The sequence below is a fragment of the Podarcis melisellensis genome (genome assembly GCF_964234715.1).
Source record: "Podarcis melisellensis genome assembly, chromosome: 4".
Lineage (NCBI taxonomy): Eukaryota > Metazoa > Chordata > Lepidosauria > Squamata > Lacertidae > Podarcis > Podarcis melisellensis.
The window spans coordinates 82,196,536-82,216,178 of NC_138531.1; the positions used below are offsets into that span (position 1 = coordinate 82,196,536).

Here is a 19,643-nt window from a genome sequence, read left to right on the forward strand (position 1 = left end):
ACGAGACACTCTTTAAGGCAGGGATAGGTAACCTTTGGCCCTCCAGATGAACTACAACTCCCATCAGCCCCAGCAAGCATGGCTAGGAAAGCATGGGAGCTGCTTAGTTCAATAACATCTGGAGGGCTCAGGTCCCCACCCCTGCTCTGGGTTCTCCTTCCCTTGCATTTTGTTAGCTGTCATATGAATTGCAATGTGGGAAACCTGGACCTTTCTGGCAAGGGAGCATATGAAAACATCAGTCCCATGGAGGGGACAATAGCCTACCTCACTACGATATGCATGATGACTGGTCTTTCAAACACCATATAGAAGCGCAAACTGCATTATGCTAGGTTTCTGCATAGCTAAACACTACACAAATCTAGGAGCCTTTACTCTTTAAATATTTTGTTCTATTGCAGCATAGATTTGTAGTATTCAAACAGTGTTCAGCTGCCTTTTTGTTGAGTAAAATTCTACACCATGTATCTTCCATTTATTTTATTTTTTAAAATGTAACCTGGAACTGGTATACGATCCACTGAGGGGGTGTGAAACATTTGAGCATGTTTTCTGGGTCTTGGGTTCCTTTGTCCTAAATTAATGTTGCTCTGAGGCTCATTTCTTAATGAAGTCTGCATAAAACAATGCTGCCTTGTACTTGCTTTGAGGGCCCACTTACACATCAAGGTTGTTCCTTCCCTGATAACTGAAGATGCAAGGGAATTGCGCATGCATATATATATATATATATATATATATATATATATATATATATATATGCTTTCCCAAAACCTGCATATATATATATATATATATATATATATATATATATATATATATATGGGCTTTTCAGGGACTCCAGTCACAGGAATTGTGGCAGAACAGGGGCAAATAAGTTGTATGAACAAACATTTAGGCTGAAGTTCAGCATACAGTCAGGTAATATTGAATGTATGTTTAGAACCATTGCTGAATCACCCTTATCTAATGCTCTTTGGGATGATTAGTTGGCATGTTGACTTTTGAGGACCATGTTTATGAATGAAATTACGCACCGTTTTTATAACTCTTTAATTTGTAGTTGGGAGAAAGCCCTGCTTTCCCTGAGGATGGTTCAGCTAACCTTTTGGTATTATGCACTCAAAATTTACACTTCCCTATTAAAATTGCCATTTTATTAAATATCCTTTAATAAGGATTCCTTATCAAACCTTCTTGAGGGTTGTCCCCCACCCCACCCTTAAATTTAAGGGAGATCTTGGAGAGAGGACATCATGAAAGGAACACAGACACACTGGTAGCTGATTTTCCTTGCACGGGTGTGCAAAAGCTGTGCACATGCTCAAATGTTTGCCCTGGGCACTTTTGCTTGCAGTCAGAGAAATTGGGCAGATGCCTTGCACATTTTCATGCAGCAAATCATGAGACCTATATGTCCAAAGTGTTCAAAATATTTTGCCATAGCAAATGGAATGCAGTGTATGGCTCTTCCCTGAAATGTGTGTTCGTGCATTGACAATGCCAGACTATCAGTGTAAGGGGGGGAAATACGAGTTAGATTTGCTGTTCATAATATACAATGTATAGATTAGAGTTTAAAATGGATCTAATCCATATATGAAACTGTGTGACTTTTTTCTAAGCAACCAGGAATTAACACCTGTAATGAGGTTTTTCACTGTGAACGAAGTGATGGTGATGATTGTCACCAACTGTTGAGGAAACACATATTGATGCAGAGGCATTAAGAAAATAACTTGGTGAAGGAATTTTCAACACGCTTCCCCTCTTCTTCCCCCTCCCCTCCTTAGCATCTTTTGTGTTGTAAAATTAAGCTACAGTTAATAACACCTATTATTTTGGATAACATTCATTGGCTAACAATAAAGAGACTACAGTTCATTCTTCTGAGATCCATTGTTGTTATTTAATCTCATCTTTCCCAAGCAAAATTGTTCGGTTTTGCTGGAAAAAAATATCACAATTTGCTTAAGACTAGTGAATGGATGTCTGGAACACAGCTGACAAATCTTGTAATGGGCATTCATTTAAAATGTAAGCAGAAATGACACTCCTATGGAGGGAGGGGGCACTAACTGCTCACTACAGATACAAGGAAAAAGAGTAATTGCAGGTTCGAAAAAGAGGAATCACTGGCACAGAATTGCTGTTGAGGACGAAGAGCTTATTTAGGCAGCAGGTGTTCATATGACAAAAATTGAGGTTTTTTCCTTGATGTATGCTCCATGTATGTGACATGGAGTTGCATGAGTAGCATAAGATCTCACTGCTAGCATCACACACAGATTTGAGAGGGAGCTCATTTGAACATCATTGACTTAATGTTGCATATAAAATGGGACTTCACTTGTTCGTGTGTTTTTTTAAGCTATGTAATTTGAGAAATCAAGAATGCCCAAAATATTTTTTCCTTTTCATATATGCAAGCCGGTCTGGAACATAGGAAGTTGCCTTCTACTTACTCTGACCATTGGTCCATCCTGTTCAGTATTTTCTACACTGGCTTTGCAGAGCACTGTCCTAGTTGGAGATTGAACTTGGAAACTTCTGCATGCAAAGCAGATGCTCTGTCACTGATCCGTGTCCTGTCTCATGCTCGTCTGTTTTGTAATACATCAACAATTCTCAAGTCCTTGCAGTCCGAGTGCACAAATTAAAGCCGTTCACCATAGTTGTGACTTGATTCTGTTCCCCAGGTAGTGTGCAGGAGGACTCCAAAATAGAACTTTTCCACTGCCTAGGAGATGCAAGGGGAGCACAGGATGTAAAGCTGAATACTGGGAAGTTCCCTAAGGCTGCTCCAGTCCCACCCCGCCCCCCTTGCTTGTGCCCTGGTCCCGTGGGCTAACCGAGCGGCGAGGTCCAAGTCCAGTCCAAGGTCGAAGGTGCAATATGGAGGCAGTCCATAAAAGCTGGAGCTGGGTGCAGGGCAGGGAGTCGGGTGAGGTCAGGAGCTCTGGCAGAAAAGCAGGACAGGGTTCAGGCAGGAACTGGCAACCAACGATGTTGCTCCCACAACTTAGGACTGGGGCTGGCTGGCTTTTATCTGCCCCTAGGCACAGGGCGGCCCCGAACCTCAGGTGACTCGCCTCTCCTGGCCAGGAGGCGAGCACTCCTCCTGCGGGAACTTAGTTCCCTCCTCCTCTCTGCCCTGAGCCTCTGCAGCTCAGGAGAGGCTGGAGGGTTACCCGACCCAAAGGCAACCTCCGCTTCCTCTGACGGGGCTGAGAGTGGAGCACCTGCAGGCAATGGGTCCTCCATCACCTCAGGAGCCAGAGCAGACTCAGCTGGTGCCTGCACCTGAGGATCCAGCACAGGTGAGGACCCTTCAGGCTCAAGCCCCTGCCCCGGCTCAGCTGGTTCTGGAGGTGGGGAATCCTGTGCAGACTGGGATTCTTCAGGTTCAGCATCCGAATCCGAATCCCAGGCCATCACAGCTTGTTTGCAGAACAAGCACCCATTTGGCTGTCCTGCACTGATCATTGAGCTAGCCAAGGCATTGGCTTTTATAGCTGAGACTCATCTTGGATTCATTGTAGTTCACTGCCAGGCCCCCGGCTGGTGGCCAGCAGTAGCAAGGCAGCTATTTGGCTCAGTCATTGGACAAGAGAGAAGAAATAAATGAGGCTGAGGATGATGATGATGATGATGATGAAGGAGGTTGTAGCACTAGACTAGATTTTCCACAGACCATCTTCAAACAGAAAATCACTACACATACAAAACAGGCATGCATACATTTCTATGGCCCTTTGTGCAATGTATTTGTTTATCATTGTGGACTGTTGTGTGTAGGTTTTCGTTGTTCAGATCCTGGCTCCTCAACCATGCACTGCATTTCACACACGTTTTCCACCTAATGGGATAAGATGCATGTTCTCCGCCTCCCCCTTTCCTCGCCGAAATAGAATCAAGGTAAGGCTGAAGAAACGTCCAATGCATATTTTATGTTCTGAGTTTCAGAAGCCCTTTCTTTGGGCGGAATAAATATTCTGAATCCACCAGGCTCTTTCCTACTGTTAATGTGACTTTTCCACCTCAAAATATAAAGATGAATTCTCCCACTATTCCCAGGGGGAAGCAAAAAAAGAGGGCGGGCGATGTCAATTCATTACCAGGAGAAGACAAGAGGTGAAATAAAATGATTCCTTCATAAAACAACGCTGATTTTCTGTTTTGCCTGGTGTGTGCAGTTGGTTACTTGTAGTTGCTTTGCTGGATATGCAAAATAACCTGTGGGCAAAGCATACATCCCACTCCATTTTCAGTCCTGCCAGTTCTGTGTTGGACCTCTGTTCTGTTTTCCCTTGGGGGCCATTTCTTGCAGTGTGGATGTGCTTTCACAAAGCCCCTTGCCTTATTGAAAGCAGCAGGGCTCGGCTTTGTCTCCAGTGCACCCCTTCTATCTCCATAATGATGCCCACCCCATGCATCATTTGTCTTCTTTTTTTTTGCCATCGTACAGAGACGCACCTGCTTTTCAGTCCACAGGATGCCTTGTTGCAACACTCGGCATCCATTACATCGGTTTTAAGCCCTCAACATATAGTAGGTCTTTCAGGAGAGAGACATTAAAGTGAAGCTGCAATATGCACCTCTCTATGCGTAATATAAATATAACCATGCTTTCCACCTATTAAAGTATGCACAGTCCACCTTTTGTGCTAGCAGTGTTTCCATACAGCTGCTACAGTGTTTAAGAGGAAACGCAGCAAACGATAACCAGCAGATATTCAGCCCCACCACTAAGGAGGAAAAATCCTTTTCACATTCAGGAGGTCTCCAATGTGTTGCTTCCACGTGCCAGGATACTAGCGTTAAGAGAGGGGGCTCTTCAAAATGCCATTTTAAAATCACTTTTCATAGGGCCTTTAGGAAAGCAGACGTATTCTTATAGAGCTGTGTCCAAGAGATGTTGTGCAGGCAAAATGGAGCTCTGGACAGGGCATAGTGATCAGTACATTGGTATGACTGATAGGGTGCTGATGTCATGAACTAGCACCAGAAGCTGGTTTATCTTGGTGCCCCTTTACCAGCCAATGGCTGCCATCAACAGAAACAGCAGAGCTTTTGAGAAACGGGGCAGAGTCAACAATGATCCGATTGTCAAACTGAACTTTTTTTTAGGCAATAAGGAAAGTGGAAAACAAAAGGGTGAGTACTAAAAGAATAGTTATGGAAGGCCTCAAAACTTACCAGTGGGTATTTCCAAGACTGTGTCATATTTAGCTTTTTGCCTGTCCATAGCTTGATCAGTGTTTTTGTTGCATTTATAAGGTTCGAGGTACAATCTGTGTTCTGCCTTTTAAAAAAAGGGGTTTTGAAAACTGGAAAATACCCCGAATAACCACTGTCAGCATACCAAACTGCTAGCTAACCTTCGAGGCACTTTAAATATTTGGCAAGGATAGTCAACTGTTGGTATGTATGCTAGCACAGCACCCTATTCAGGTTTTCCCAAAACTTTTGGAGGGGGTCCAGGGCTGTAAGTGCCCACCCCACCCCCAAATCCCCACTGGCTCTGCTGCCAACTGTTGCACATTGAGGTCAAAGTGATTGGTCTTTGAGCGTGTTTGAACTCCTCTCTGCAACAGAGTTTTCTGCATCACTGGGGCCCTGATCTTCGGGAGGCTTCTAAGTGCATTTTCCTGAATGCTTGAAGAATCCCCTTTGAGACCTTTGGATTCAACTCACAAAGGTTAGAGGTGAAGCCGGTGCATCCTTTGAACATGCGAGCAGGGCTTATGGTAGCTCCTTGCGCTCACTAGCCTAGGCAAAGCGTAGGAGAGCCTTCCAAAAGTCACGCTTTTATTGTTAGTAGTATTGCTGATGTTTGGCTGCATGCCAAGTCAATGCACATTTTAGCTGGAACGCAGTGTCCATTTATGAGCCCTGACACCCTCTTGATTTCAACGGGACGCCCAAGTGCATGCCAAGTTGCCACTGTTGCCAGATAGGCCTCAGAGTCTAAACTTCTTCACACTTCTTTTGAAAAGCAAATTTTGAACTTCTTTTGGAAACAACCCATCTCTTTTCATTCTAGGCGCTTCTGCAGATATAAATGTGGTGGGTGTGGCTCTTTTCTGTTTCCTTATTTAATTTGCTTCTTCTGTGTCTTTGTGCAGGTTACAAAAGTACGATCTCTTGCAACCCTTAGGATAGAAACTTATTCAGGAACAGCAGAAGAACTGGAGGTCTATCCAGGCCTGCCTCTGTGCTTCTGTTATTTGGGAAAGTTTACAATCCTTTAAACACACAAGAGGTGCAAAGTATATGTCAACTTTCTTGATGGAGAGCAACTCATGCTTTGGAGATCTCTTGGTTCAGTTCTCATAACTGGGTTTTTCCCTAAGCGTTGGATCGGGGGCATGTTTCCCCCCCAAAATATGGCTGTGACTATTTCCTCAAAGGCCGAAGAATCAGAACCTTTGTTTACTATGCAGCTACAATGGAAATCAATATAGCAGATGGCAAGCTGTTCTTTAAAAGTGGGATCTTTTAAATATTCTCTGCATGAACCCTGGCAGAATCAGAAATGTAAAAGTAACTGCTGTTTCTCTTGCCTTTACATTATTCATTTTTACACATTTTATATTAAGCCTTGATGGCATATAAAAACCTAAATCAACATAATTTGTCACAGGCAAGTGAATCTTCCTCTTAAGGTGCTACAGCCGATTGATTCCCCTCCTCACTATCGCTCAAATGGGCATTATATGCATATAATGCAAATTGTCTCTACCTATGTACTTGAATAAATGCATCTTTGATGCTTGTGTGCCTGCTTGGTGACTTTAATTCTTATCTGTAGCTGTTGTGCCAGGAGTGGGAAACCTACAGCCCTTCAGATGTTGTGCCCCAACTCCCACCGGTCCTAGCCAGGGATGTGGGGTTCGTTCATCAACATTGAGAAGGCCCCACGTGACCCATTCCTGTTACGCAGTTGCTGGAAACCTTGCTGTGTATAATTGTCCGAACCTCAGCAAGCGACAAGAAGCAAGGAGATGACTCAGCTTGTAACATTCACTTTGGGCCTCTGCTTGTGAATGGTCTGCCCCTACGCGAAGGAGTACAATTACATGAGAGCCAGAGCGGTGCAGCAGCGTACAGATTGAAATGGCTTTTTGAGCAGAAATCTCTGGCCTGCCAATCTCTCTAGGTAGTGAATCATTTGTTTTCAGCTTTGTTTCCTCCAGTAAAAATACCTCGGCATCCTTCAGGCAAGTCAGAGGCACAACCACAGTTCTAGAACATATTCAAGCCACACAAAAACACTGGGTGGCCGGCGGTGTGTGTGTGTTAAGGAGCAAGGCTGCAGAGGATGTAGGGAGAATCCTGAGGCCACTGGGCCTCAGATTCCTCACCCTTGCTGAAGAAAAGGCATAGCTTGCTCCAAGGTCACACAATGAGTCCATGATATAGTGCACTTCATATATGACAGCAGCACACAGGAATGAAAAAGTGATCTCTCTAGCCTAAGGTGCTCTTATAGGATCTCCTACTGCATGGTTCACCTCTCATTTGAAATGCCAGGATATACTTTTTGCTCCTAAGGAAGGGGTGGGGTGGGGAGACACTGAGTGAAAGTGTCAAAGAATTTGACCTTAAAATGATCCAGATTTCTACTAATATCATGCAAAGTGTTCAAAATCCTTTTAGCTCTGTGGAATTTCCTTGAGACAACTCAAGCAAACAGTTCTTACGATTTCATGCTGTTCTGGAGAAAGCATCAGTATAAAATAAGAGTCTAACCATGAAGGGAGGGGGAACCTAATAATTTTTTATATTTTTTGTAGAATCCATATACATGCTTTTTTGTCCAAGAATAGAATCCATGTACATGCTTTATTTATTTTTGTAATGCCCATGTACTGCTTTATTTGATGTGAATAGCCACAGCTTAAGAACAGCCAGTGAAGAGTACACAATTGCTGCACCAAACTTTTCATAGACATGTTTGATCCTCTTTTTTTTTTTTTACAGATATGAGTTTCCAAATAGACAAGATCCCACCAGTTCAAATTGAAGGGAATATGCAGGGACGACAATGACGATGACCCCCACCCAACCCCCCCCTTAAGAACACTTGTAACTAAAACATCTCATCACCACCAGAAGCAATTCCTTACATTTAGCTCCAGGATAATTGCAAAATGCCCATCCAACTAGGAATACAAGTAGATGGAAAGAAAATTCTAACTACTGCTATACCAAATAATTAAGTATTTTAAAGCTGTACAAGTACAAAACTTCAGTAAGTTCGAAGGCTGTTATTTTGTAATCTTGGAGAACTTTGTTGGGCTTTCTTCTAAACATTATTCCCCCCCCCCCCACAGGCACACAACATGTACATTCCTAAGGTCACAAAATGTTCTCCCATAAGCGCACGCTATAGCCAATGCCCCAAATGTGAATACTGTTGATAATTGTGAAGGAATTCTGATAAATATCACATGCCTCTGAAAGTCCAGTAAATGTTGGTTAAAATCCAAAGGTCTCGAGTTATCAACACCTCAGTAGTGCAATTCCATAATTTTGAACGACAATGTTTCAAGTCTAATTAAAGCTCTATTATCAAGCAAAGTTCCATTTAGAACTGATGAATGCAGATCAATCTGCACTCAGAATAAGGTGTGTGTGTGTGTGTGTGTGTGTGTGTGTGTGTGTGTGTGTGAACTCATGAACATTTCTGTCATTTACAAAGCATGAAAAATGCAAATCACTTTTTGGATTTTAACCCTTTTAAGATGTATGGCCAAAAAGGTTTGTTTTAAAACCGTCTATTAAAATATGTACTTCCTTTCTACTCTTCCCCCAATTTTAAAACAGAAGATCAAGTTCTATTATTCTCCCTCAAAATGTTAGGATCAATAAATTTCCCAAATAAATATACGCAATATATCAAAATAAATATTCTCCCAAGCTATTTTTAAAATACAGATGAACAATCCGATTAACATACTGGATAGTTACCATTCCAATACTACTAAGAAATATCCACTCAGATTTATCCAGATATTTTCAAAAACTTAAACTGTATCTTCTCTAGGAAGATGTCGGGTTCAGAGGCCACAGCAGTGGTTGGCTTGGGGAAAAGCAGCGAATACTCTATTTGAGACGCAAAGGGGCAGAAAGATCTCCCAAGAGAGGATGGATGCGGGGCAAAAAGAAAGTCAAATCCTTACGGGAAGCAGGCACTAAGAGGCAGGAAAAAAGAATGTGGAAAGACTGAAAAGGAAAACAGAGGAATGAAAAGTCTAAAAACAGCAAAAGCCATAAAGACAGAGAAACAGCAGGAGGTGAAAGAAATGGTAGGAAGGGGGAAATTTAAATAAAAGGCAGAATAAAGGCACACAAGGAATGAGTCCTTAATCACGTTCCATTTTAATTTACACTTAAAATGCAATATAACACATACAACCTTTGCGTTGTCTCTCAGAAGAGACTTGGGAAGGATTTAAACCTGCTGACTCACCAGGAGGTGTAATCATGGATGCTGCAGAAATTGCCAGAGTCTCCAAAGATGCTACAAACCCCCTTATTTTGAAAATTCACAGAGTGTATATTCTCATTTCTTCTGAAAAAAACAAACTACTGTCTTTTAGACTGGGAGAGGACAGCAGGACTGGAAAGTGAAGAGCTCCGCTTTCAGAAATGAAGCCCACGGACCTATTCATAATGTCAGAATTTGCTAAACACGCACACGCAAAACCTAACGGAGTTAAACTCTCGTAACTTTGGAGTCATATTAGAAGGTTAAAAAAAAAAAAGCCAGAAGTTCCAAACATGTTAATGAGATGCATGCACAAAATGGCAAGGAGTTTAACCTTGCCATCATATGTAGATCTAAAAGGGGCTTCTATGTGGTTGAGCATGATATAAGTACACTGTATAATTACATACATGCACACATATGATTTTGCCCATAAATCCAAAACCCTGAAATGTTTCCAGGTAAATTTTCCATCCCTTCTGTTAAGTACTTCCAAACAATAGTGATGATAACAATGGCATAAAACTCAGCTCAAATTTCAAAGTTGGAACTGAGCGCACCAATGTCTGTATGTTGCAATAAATTAAAACAAAGCAGGTATTTGACCTCCTAAGATCATATATCACATATTTTAACTTCACAGTTATAACACCCTCTGCACATGGGTGCTCTGCTTGCTTTCCAGTTCCATCACCGTCCCATGAAGACGCCTTCCCCAAAGAACAAAATGCCTCTGCCAATTTTGTCCCTTCCACCATATACGAGTAGACATGCTTTTTCACTTACACTTGGTGTGCAAATTTGGATCCAACCCAAAAGTTGCATCAATAAATTGGCATAAAACAAACCTGACATCTTCCTAGCATTTCCCTTTTCCATGTTGTCCTACGGTTGCTGCAAACTTTTACCATATATATTCTACAGAAAGCCATCCCGGGAGGAGGGGGGGTGGCAGCAGCGGGTCCCGAGTTTTGGAACGTCAAAGGAGAAAGAGAGCAACTTAGAAGAGCCAAGGTTCACAGGAGGTGGTGTGCATAAAGAAATGTGGTTAAAATGCAAAGCAGCCATGCTGCTGCCTGCTGGCAAGAGCTGCCCAATGACTCCTGTTCTTTTGGTGTGTGCAAAACAACATGCTGCTCCCTGGAGAAGCAGATAAGAAGTTTCTGAATCCAGAAAAGCTTGCTACCAGTCATAGTCAAATCGATGGAGACAGTTAAGTATCCGCTTCAGAGATGGCACAGCTGTGGATCTACCTGGCCAACCATTTGCTTTCAGGGAAAAGGCATACGGAGGACAGGAGCGTTGAGTCCTTCAAAGCCTGGGAGCTCCTTGTAAGGTAAAAAAGCACACATGCAAAGTTCTTGCAGCAGAAAACAGTGTGTTTTTGTTTTTTTACACTAGCTTTTAATGGAGCCCAAGGAAGGCCACAATAACAAAAGACCAGATATCAACACTGAAGGAAGATGCTTCCAGGAGTTCTGGGATCTTTAGCCCAGCAAAAGTCACAAGCATCACACATTCACGGAAGACGCTCACTTCACATTGTAGTGTACAGTGCAGGATCAGGCTCCACGACGCAGTCAGACATAAACATGTAAAATACGGTAAGCCGGCCAACAATAAATACGAAATTGTGCCATTCCAGAAGACAGGAGTTCTGCATTCTGCAGACACTGGGTCAGGAAGCCACCGATACTTCAGAAGGAATATAGAAAGTCAATACAAGTTCAAGGTTACAGTATAAGCTATAAACAACACACAAATTGCATGTGGAAACTGTCCACCGGAAGCCCACTGCGATGAACGAGACCTGCTTTGATGCAAACCACATTCGTTTAATGGAGGGCTTACGCAGGAAGAGGTATGCAGCGTACAACCCTCTCCATTTAAAACACATTCCGTATAGACAAGAAACAGTGAAGCCGAGAAGAAAGAAAACAGACAGGGCAAGAAGTTCTCCCCAAGGGGAGACAGAGGGAGTGTTAAGACAGTACCCAGAGGAGGGCAGCTGAATTGACAGAACTGAGATCCTGTCTCACTAGTCAACAGTGAAAGCTGTGTAGAAGAACAGTTCCTGAATTAAAGTAGCTGAACATGGTTCAGATTATTGGATACATCTATAAGCACAATGCTTTGCAGGAGCATTTACTGTATACCAAAATCCTACTTCTTGCAACACACGGTGTTGCACGAGTAGTGAAAAATGTTTTCCTATTCAAAAGGTGCTTGGATATTCTTTTCAGGCAGCATTTTATCATTATTTTTTTATATATGATCTCATTCAACGTGGTTTAAGAGGAGGAGAAGGAGAAGGAGAAGGAGAAGGAGAAGGAGAAGGAGAAGGAGAAGGAGAAGGAGAAGGAGAAGGAGAAGAAGAAGAAGAAGAAGAAGAAGAAGAAGAAGAAGAAGAAGAAGAAGAAGAAGAGGTATATTTAAATAGGTGGGTGGGGGAGAGAGAATATTGTTTACAATAAGAACCCAACTAATTGCCTATATGACTGTTTAGGATTTGAAATCTACAGGGGTTTTTCCCTCTCATTTAAATAAGGAATAAAATGTTGCCCAAAGTCTAAAATTATCTTTACACATTTGTGCGTGGTTTTTCCTTTTCCTTTTTTTTTAAAGTTAGATCTATAAATCAAAATAATTATCATAGTTAAAGATACAATTTGTATCAACAGTAAAAGGTAACTTTCTGGTTCTACAGGGTCTTCAAGTTGCAGCTGTGCACCTGGTTTATCAGAAATAAGATGATAAACTAGAGCAGCCCTTTGCAAAGATGGCGCCTTCCAGATGTTTTGGACGTGCTGGCTGGGGCTGGAAGTACAAAACATCTGGAAGGAGCCAGGTTGCTGAAGGCTAAAGTAGGGAAACATCACATTAGGTCACTCTGCAGGGAATCCTAGTGTGTAAGATTACGCTCACTATGTATAAGTTACTGCCTGCAAGATCTAGTACTATTCTATCTATGCAAGATTACATTTTAGAAGAGCTAGCAGAACCCACGACTTAAAAACCAGAAATCTCCCTTACTAATACTAGAAGAGACGGTTCTGTCTGCTTCTAAATCTATGTTCTTTGCAGAAAGAGCCATGCCTGCACAATACAGCAGGCCAGACAAACTAACTTTGAGAACATCTACAGTATTTTACAAAAAGGATGGACTGTTCTCAGTTACAATGCTATATTATACTATAGTGCAGTTTATAAAAAAATGTTGCATATTGTCAACACAACATAAAACCTTCTCAGGCCAGCCTTGATAAATAGCATGAAAAATACACAGTATCTTATATACAAAAAAAAATTGCATTGAGAACAATTAGTTTCATTTAAAAACAGGTATGAAAAAAACCCACACATTTTGTCCAGTATACCTGCGTATTAATTAGAGGAGCAAGAGACACGACAAAAACAAATTTCAGTTTCTGACTCATAAAAGTGTGGATAAGTTGCCTAAACTTATTGGTAGCCTAATTCTAGACAGTGTGAGTCGGATGAGCGCAACATCTTCAAAATCTGCATCTAAGGCTTTTGCCTTCTACATAATAAATTAATCATGGCAGATTTCTCCATCAGTGATTGCTTTTGCGTGCACCAAAAATTAACAGTGATAAACAAATAATGTCACTTAAAACCAAAAACCAACAAAAAAGTGCCATACTATAAAGTACTAATAATACACTGTTACCCATTTCAACATTAAAACTGGTAACTCAAAACTTGTTTAAAAAAATAGTCAGTGCTGTAAAAGACCTTTGTTTTCTATAAATAAAATGATTATAGCAAAAAGATCACACAATAAAATAACTTAATTGCAATTTTTAAAAAGTTCATAGTAAGCTTAGCTTGGGGAAAAAACCATTTGCTGGGTGCATAAAATCCTCTTTAGTTTTCTGCAGCTTTTTTTTTTAAGAAAACTTTTTTTGCACTCTGAAGGACAAAAACACCCATTAATTTAATAAACACGTAACGACGTTATAAAAAGTGCTGCATATAAAACCCCCCGATGCACCAAAGAAACGTATTAAGAGACCACAGATATAATAATATATTAAACTGGAAAGATTCTTATCCAGTCATGAAATATTCTTCAAAAATAAAAAATAAAATCCAAGTGAGAATTTAAATTAAAACCTGTCATTTCCAATGCACGGGGTTGCACATACAGATTCCATGGCACAGTTATTTCACATAAATGGATTACTATATAACCTCCTTGCTGAGAAGGAGATCACACATGCTATTGTAGCAAACCTCCCTCAGCGTTACAGCTGAAACGGAACTATTAAGACACCGCAAAGATGCATCACCCTCATGTCCTCAATAACCGAGCTGAGATTTCTCCACCAAAATGGCAGCAGCGAGTTGCTGAGCGTCCGTCATGTGAGGGTTCCTTTTCATGACAATTCTCACAAGATCGGGAGGGAAAATGTTGCACAGGTTGATGTAGACCTTCTCTCGGTTATCCTGGTACCGCGGCGGGTCCGGGGGGATCCCGCAGTAAGGGATCCGCCAAGGCTGATCCTGCTGCTCAGGCAAGCTTTGGAAGGCAAACTGCTCATAACACGGCTGGCTGGGATTGGTGGGCAAGGAGTAAGTTTGGCGGTAGCCGTACGCCTCAACCCCGTAGGCTTGCCTGTCCCAGCTGCCGAGTCCGTCCTGGCCGGAGTACGTTTTCCGTTGCCTCAGTGGGGAATTATCGTACAGACGCGAGTCCGATATGCTGTCTACTCGGGTGGACACGAGGGCTCTCCCCAGGTGCCTGCCCTTGGAGCGGGGCGAGCTCTGGGGAGCCGGGTAATCGCCGGGGCAACTGGACCGAGCGCCGACGGCGGGATGCTGGAGGTGGACCGCCATGTAGGGAAGCGGAGATTTGTGGTGGTGCTTTGGTTCTTCGTGACCGTAGCTCTGCACCCTGGTCAGCGTCTCGTGGTAGCCCTGCAGGAAGGGCTGCGAGCTCAGGTGGCCGTGGGGGTGCATGTGCTGGCACTTCAAGTTCTCTTCCAGCTGGGGGTCGGGAGAGCTGACGTAGGACCGGTCGCTGTAGCCCATGTAGGAATCGCTACTGCCGCAGCTGGTGCTCCCTTCGCTGCTGCAGTCGGAAGCTACCGAGCTAATCCTGTAGTCGGTGTCCAAAGAGAAACGCCTTTCGGGACTTCGCGGGCCAGAGATGCTTAGGTTGGAGTATGCGTTCAGCATGGAGTAGTAGCCGGCGTCCACAGGGGAGTCACATTTGGGATACTGCTCGTAAGGCATTGGCGTTCCGTGGTTTTTGGTTGCCATCAACACTGGAGGATACGCCCCCTGCGCTCTTTGATCCTGAGGTGAGAAATGAACTCCGGAGGGAAGGCCGTTGCTCAAAGGTGCAGTACTTTGGGGTTTTGCAGCAGCAGAGTTCGGTATACTAACTAGGGAAGGTACAGACCTGGTTTCCAACTTGTTTTTGGTGGGAAGCTTTTCCTCCAAGTCTTGGTAGACCTGAGTCCTTATGCTAGGATCCGACTGCCTCTTTGGAGTGGCTCGCTTGAGATCCGAAGTGCTATCTATCTTAGTGCTGCAAGGGACGCTGTTGCTCTTCACCAGACCTCCTTCGCTAGCAGCTTTGGCAGCTGTGCTCCTGGACATGGCGCGAAGCTCGTCCGCTACTGACCTCTGAGGCTGATTTCCTCTTTCCGGATGGTAGTATTTGCATTTGTGTCCATAAGTGCATTTCTTCCCTGCAAATTTGTCATTTGGAGATTTAAGTGAGCGAAGGGGGAGGGGGGGGGAGAAAGAGATAATGTGATTCTACACCAGCATGAAGACAAAAGGGACTGAAAAAAACACTGAATCACAGGTCAAGGATGCTTTCAGGATAGTTAAACGTTCTGCAGTTAGATAAGATGTGGCATCAGTAATACCAGCTGAACATAGTGTGTGTGTGTGTGTGTGTGTGTGTGTATGTTTATACACACATGTACACAATTTCACAGCAGCACAATAAAGCATATGCTGGTCTGTTTGCTGTTTATCATTCTGATTTCTATGTAGCCAATATATTGCAGGCTACTATTATTCTCTCATTTTCAAAATGAGGAACTCATGCTGTCTTCATCAGGCAGGGATTTAAATTTAGGTCTGGGGAATATTATACGCTCATGATCACAATGGTTTTGTGAACCACAGTTCCAGAAATATGCATTCCAACTCTGGGAATGTCTTTCAGCAAAGTCAACAGGACAAGAACCTATTATTGAAAGGAAGTTGTAACAAAATTCCGCAGCAACGTTTTACAAAGAAACATTTTACAGAGACCCAAACAAGCAATCAGGCCTTGTTTATTAGAATATAATTAGTGTTTAGTAAGGAAAAAAAGGTTACCATATGGACATGGTTGCTTCTTATGTTCTGGTACAATAGGTTTCTTCCTCAGAAAATTATCCAGGCTTGGGCCATGGCGGCCAAGGGGGTCATCAGGAGGCATAAATCTATCAAGATATATACATATATAATAATTAAATGAACAAGGCATTCAGTAACCCACATTCTCGGTCTTAACATCTGAAAAGAATACCACTTTCTATTTCTAAATAGGATATTAAGTATTCCCAGATTATTTCAGATGCATTCCATATATTGTTCTGGAAAACAAAACAGCCTTGTAAACTAAAGCTGCAATCCTAACTCAATTTACCCGAGAGTAAGCCACACTGAACTCATAGGACTTATTTCTGGGTAGACATGATTAAGACTATGTTTTAAGACTGAAACTCTAGCCTCACTCAATTAATTCACAAAGCCAGGCTACTCTAGCTGCTAGTGTCATAGCATTACATATTTCCCCCTTAAACTCAGTTCCGGCTTGTGGATCTCTAAGCAGAAGACTTTTCAAACCAAATGTCAAGGTTAGCAGTTTACTTAAAATATCTAACCAGTCAGCACTATTTAGAAATCTTTAAAAAAGAGGAAGCAGTATTTGACTCGAATGTCATAGCAATCTACATTCATGAAGACTCAGAAGTTTAAAAGGTCTCATCAGTTTGAGAAATTGTTTTCCAAGACAGCCTTTGCTAACTTGGTGCAGTCCACATTTTTTGGTCTGGAGGGCGAGGCTGGCAAAGGGTGTTCTCAGACATTGATCCTATCTTTGTTTTGAGAAGCAGCCATGAACAAAGAGTCATACAACTAACATTTACACTGTAGACCCATTGAAATTAATGGACCTAGTGTAGTTACGTTCATTAATTTCAATGGGTCTGTTCTAAGCATGTAATCGTTGAATACACACATGCAACTATTTGCCAGGGGAAAAAGGCTGCTTTGGTTCATGTACCAAAAGACCACTTGCTCATACCACAGTAAAGAAGTGATTTGTCTTGGAGTAGGTGAAGAAAGAGTATACTAGAGCTGCAACTCTATATGTAGCTACAAGAATTTTCAGTGGGGCAGGGGTCTCATAAATGCTCTGCATGAAAGGAGAGCAGGCTGCATTTTTATTATTGCAAAAAGCTGACCACCAATGAAGCACAAGATCCATTTAGCTTATTGCATGTGCAGAAATGTTAACAGGTGTGTATGTGTGCCTATAAAATCCAGTATATGCTCCAAGTCCTGCAGCCAATTATTTTCCAGCAAGATTTTTTTTAAATAAAAAAACTACAACTTACTTGTCATTGACAAATGAATACATCAGCAGCCGTTCATCAATGAACTTCTTCCATTCTGGCTTTTCATTTGCAAGATCCCTGTAGTTATCGTTTGACACAATTATGCCATCCGACTCAAAGGCCAACTTCACTATGAACCGGTCGTCATAGCACACCACCCTTCTCCCCTGAACACGGCGGGATGGGGTGAACACCAAAATTTTCTCTTTCTCTAATTTACGCAGGATTTCTTGGTCTAGATATAGTAAAGGGGGGGGGGGGGAGAAGCAGAGCACTGAGGTCAGTACTTTATTCGGCCTGCAACTGAGCTCTGTTACAAGAGAGCAGATGTTCAGAGAAGAATGACTTAACAAAAGCACTTCTGAGCCTGCTGGAAGAAGATGACTAATATTCAGCAACGCATTAAAATATATAAACATAAATTACATTTGCCAGGATCTACAGTCATGCTTACACTTAGGAGCAAGGACTACTGAAGTTAATTCTAGTAACACATATTAAACAGGGGTTCTTGATTTCAAAGATACTTAACAGAAGAACAGAAAAAAGTTTCCCATTTAAAATATAATTAAGCACAAGCTATGTTTTTAAAATATATAATTAAGCACAATCTATGTTTTCAAACCAAATGTCTATCAAAATCAGGATTTCAGCATCTTCCCTCTCCCAATGATACAATCTTCCCAGAAAAATGCATGCTAAAGAAGCTTTGCTCACCTCATGTATTCTGAGTGTTAAAGGGAGGAGTCTAAAATTTATTGGCATTATGTGCATACCCTTTTCCAAGGATTTATGATTCATAATCATTATTTAGTAAAACTCAAATACAAGAAACAGAATAGAATCCTAGGACTAGAATATAAGGCTTTTCATTAAAACTTTGGAAGCAAATAAGATGAAAATAAGATGTTCTAACCCTGAAAAATGTTCAAAAGGGCCTTACATAATTAACAAGCAGCTTTTGAGGGGCTCTACAATCCTGCACAGACTCATTCATATGAATTTTTCTCTGTACAAGCAATATGTTACAACCATAAGGAGAATGAATATTTGGCCACTTTACATGTTTATTTATTAGTCTCACAGTACTTTAGCAGGGAGGCAAATCACAGGATCAGAAGCAAGGTAGTGATATTATTTCATATGGTGTCTGGATTATAACTCACTGCTCTATGGCAAAATGTATGAGGCCAGCCTGATGTGTATTCCATGCAAAATACTGTGCACTCTGGAGTCCCATAGCGTTGCACCCAACTTTTACTCAGAACAGACTCACTGAAATTAATGGATACTCTACTCTGAGTAAAAGTTGGTTGACCAGCAACCGTTTTCAAATCAAGCTGTTGAAGGCAGAGCAAAGTATACCTGTGATGAGAGCATCCGGTCGGGACTGTTCTTTCCTCCATGCTGGCACAAACACCGTGACATCTTTGTGGCCTCTTTCCAAAAACCAGTCCACCGCCAGTTTGATCCCCCGACAAGAGAATACTTCTTTGTTTCCATGGCTGAAATAAAACCCCCAAAATCACCATCCTCCTGTATTACAACCTTCACTTTTCCCATGCGAGTATGAATGGAATATACCAAATACACTGGATTATTACGTTTGTTTTATTAATTTAAGAATCACCTTTTGCTTAAGTCCCAAGGTGATTTGCAACCATACAATAGTACCATCTAAAAATAGGTTTAAGAACTGTATAAAGAACCACCCAAGGCATAGAACGTCCAGATGGAAGAGCCTGATGAAACAAAAATGTTTCCAGTTGCTTCTGGAAATTATAAACAGTGGCTGCATTTTGTATCTGTTAGAAGAAAGCAGGGGCAGCCACAATGCAGGTCCTGTTCCAAGATGCAGTGGAGGACACTCCTGCTGAAAGCAGTGACCTCTTGGATACTTAAAGGATAAGGTGGGTCTCTCAAGTAGACCGGCCACAAGCTGTATCAAACCTGTACAAGACAGCTGAATGGCTCTTGTCAAACCAAAGTGAATAATAAGTAGTGTACATACTGCACAGCCAATAATATTAACTCGTAACAACTGGCCTTTTCATTTCATGTGTCTCCCCCAAAAGCAGCGCAATTATCTAATAAAGACTATGCTACTTACACAACAGATACTAAAGCTCTGAATGTCAGCATATGCAGAGCCCAAGTCACCTCGACTACCCACAAATATCTGAAAATGGGACACATTTACCTCTCACGTTAAACCAGAAACATGAAGCCTATTTCACACCAGCTGGTAACAACTCATATGGGAGCAAACCAAGCCACACACATGCAACAGTGCACTTGAGTTTGGGAGCTCCTCTCACACACAGCTGCACCAACTTGGAATTAAAACAGAAAGCAGGGAGTCCGGCGGCAGCCAGGAACATACTTATGCTTGCAGAACAAACTATATTTATTAGAATCCAATAAAATTTATTTTGATCTTATGTCCTCAATATTCAAATCTGAAAAGATGACATCTGAGTGTTGCACAAAGTTAC

At 41.9% G+C, this 19,643-nt stretch overlaps 1 protein-coding gene and 1 long non-coding RNA gene across 8 annotated transcripts in view; one reads left to right on the forward strand and one right to left on the reverse strand.

Annotated features, from left to right (window-relative positions):
- Positions 1 to 2,742: 2,742 nt before the first annotated feature.
- Positions 2,743 to 6,781, forward strand: LOC309369421. The gene is made up of 2 exons (XR_014168116.1): positions 2,743 to 2,832; positions 3,444 to 6,781. It is a non-coding gene; the product is annotated as an uncharacterized lncRNA (long non-coding RNA).
- A 2,593-nt stretch (positions 6,782 to 9,374) lies between these two features.
- The window catches only part of ZC3H12C (zinc finger CCCH-type containing 12C), a 50,966-nt gene continuing 40,697 nt past the window's right edge, over positions 9,375 to 19,643 (reverse strand). For all 7 annotated transcript variants that reach the window (XM_081909701.1, XM_081909695.1, XM_081909697.1 and 4 more), the window contains 4 exons: positions 18,514 to 18,653; positions 17,149 to 17,383; positions 15,863 to 15,969; positions 9,375 to 15,219 (listed from right to left, as the gene is read on the reverse strand). In XM_081909701.1, coding sequence (XP_081765827.1) covers positions 13,823 to 15,219; positions 15,863 to 15,969; positions 17,149 to 17,383; positions 18,514 to 18,653 — 1,879 coding nt within the window. In that variant the 3' untranslated portion in view covers positions 9,375 to 13,822. The remainder of the gene's footprint in view (positions 15,220 to 15,862; positions 15,970 to 17,148; positions 17,384 to 18,513; positions 18,654 to 19,643) is intronic.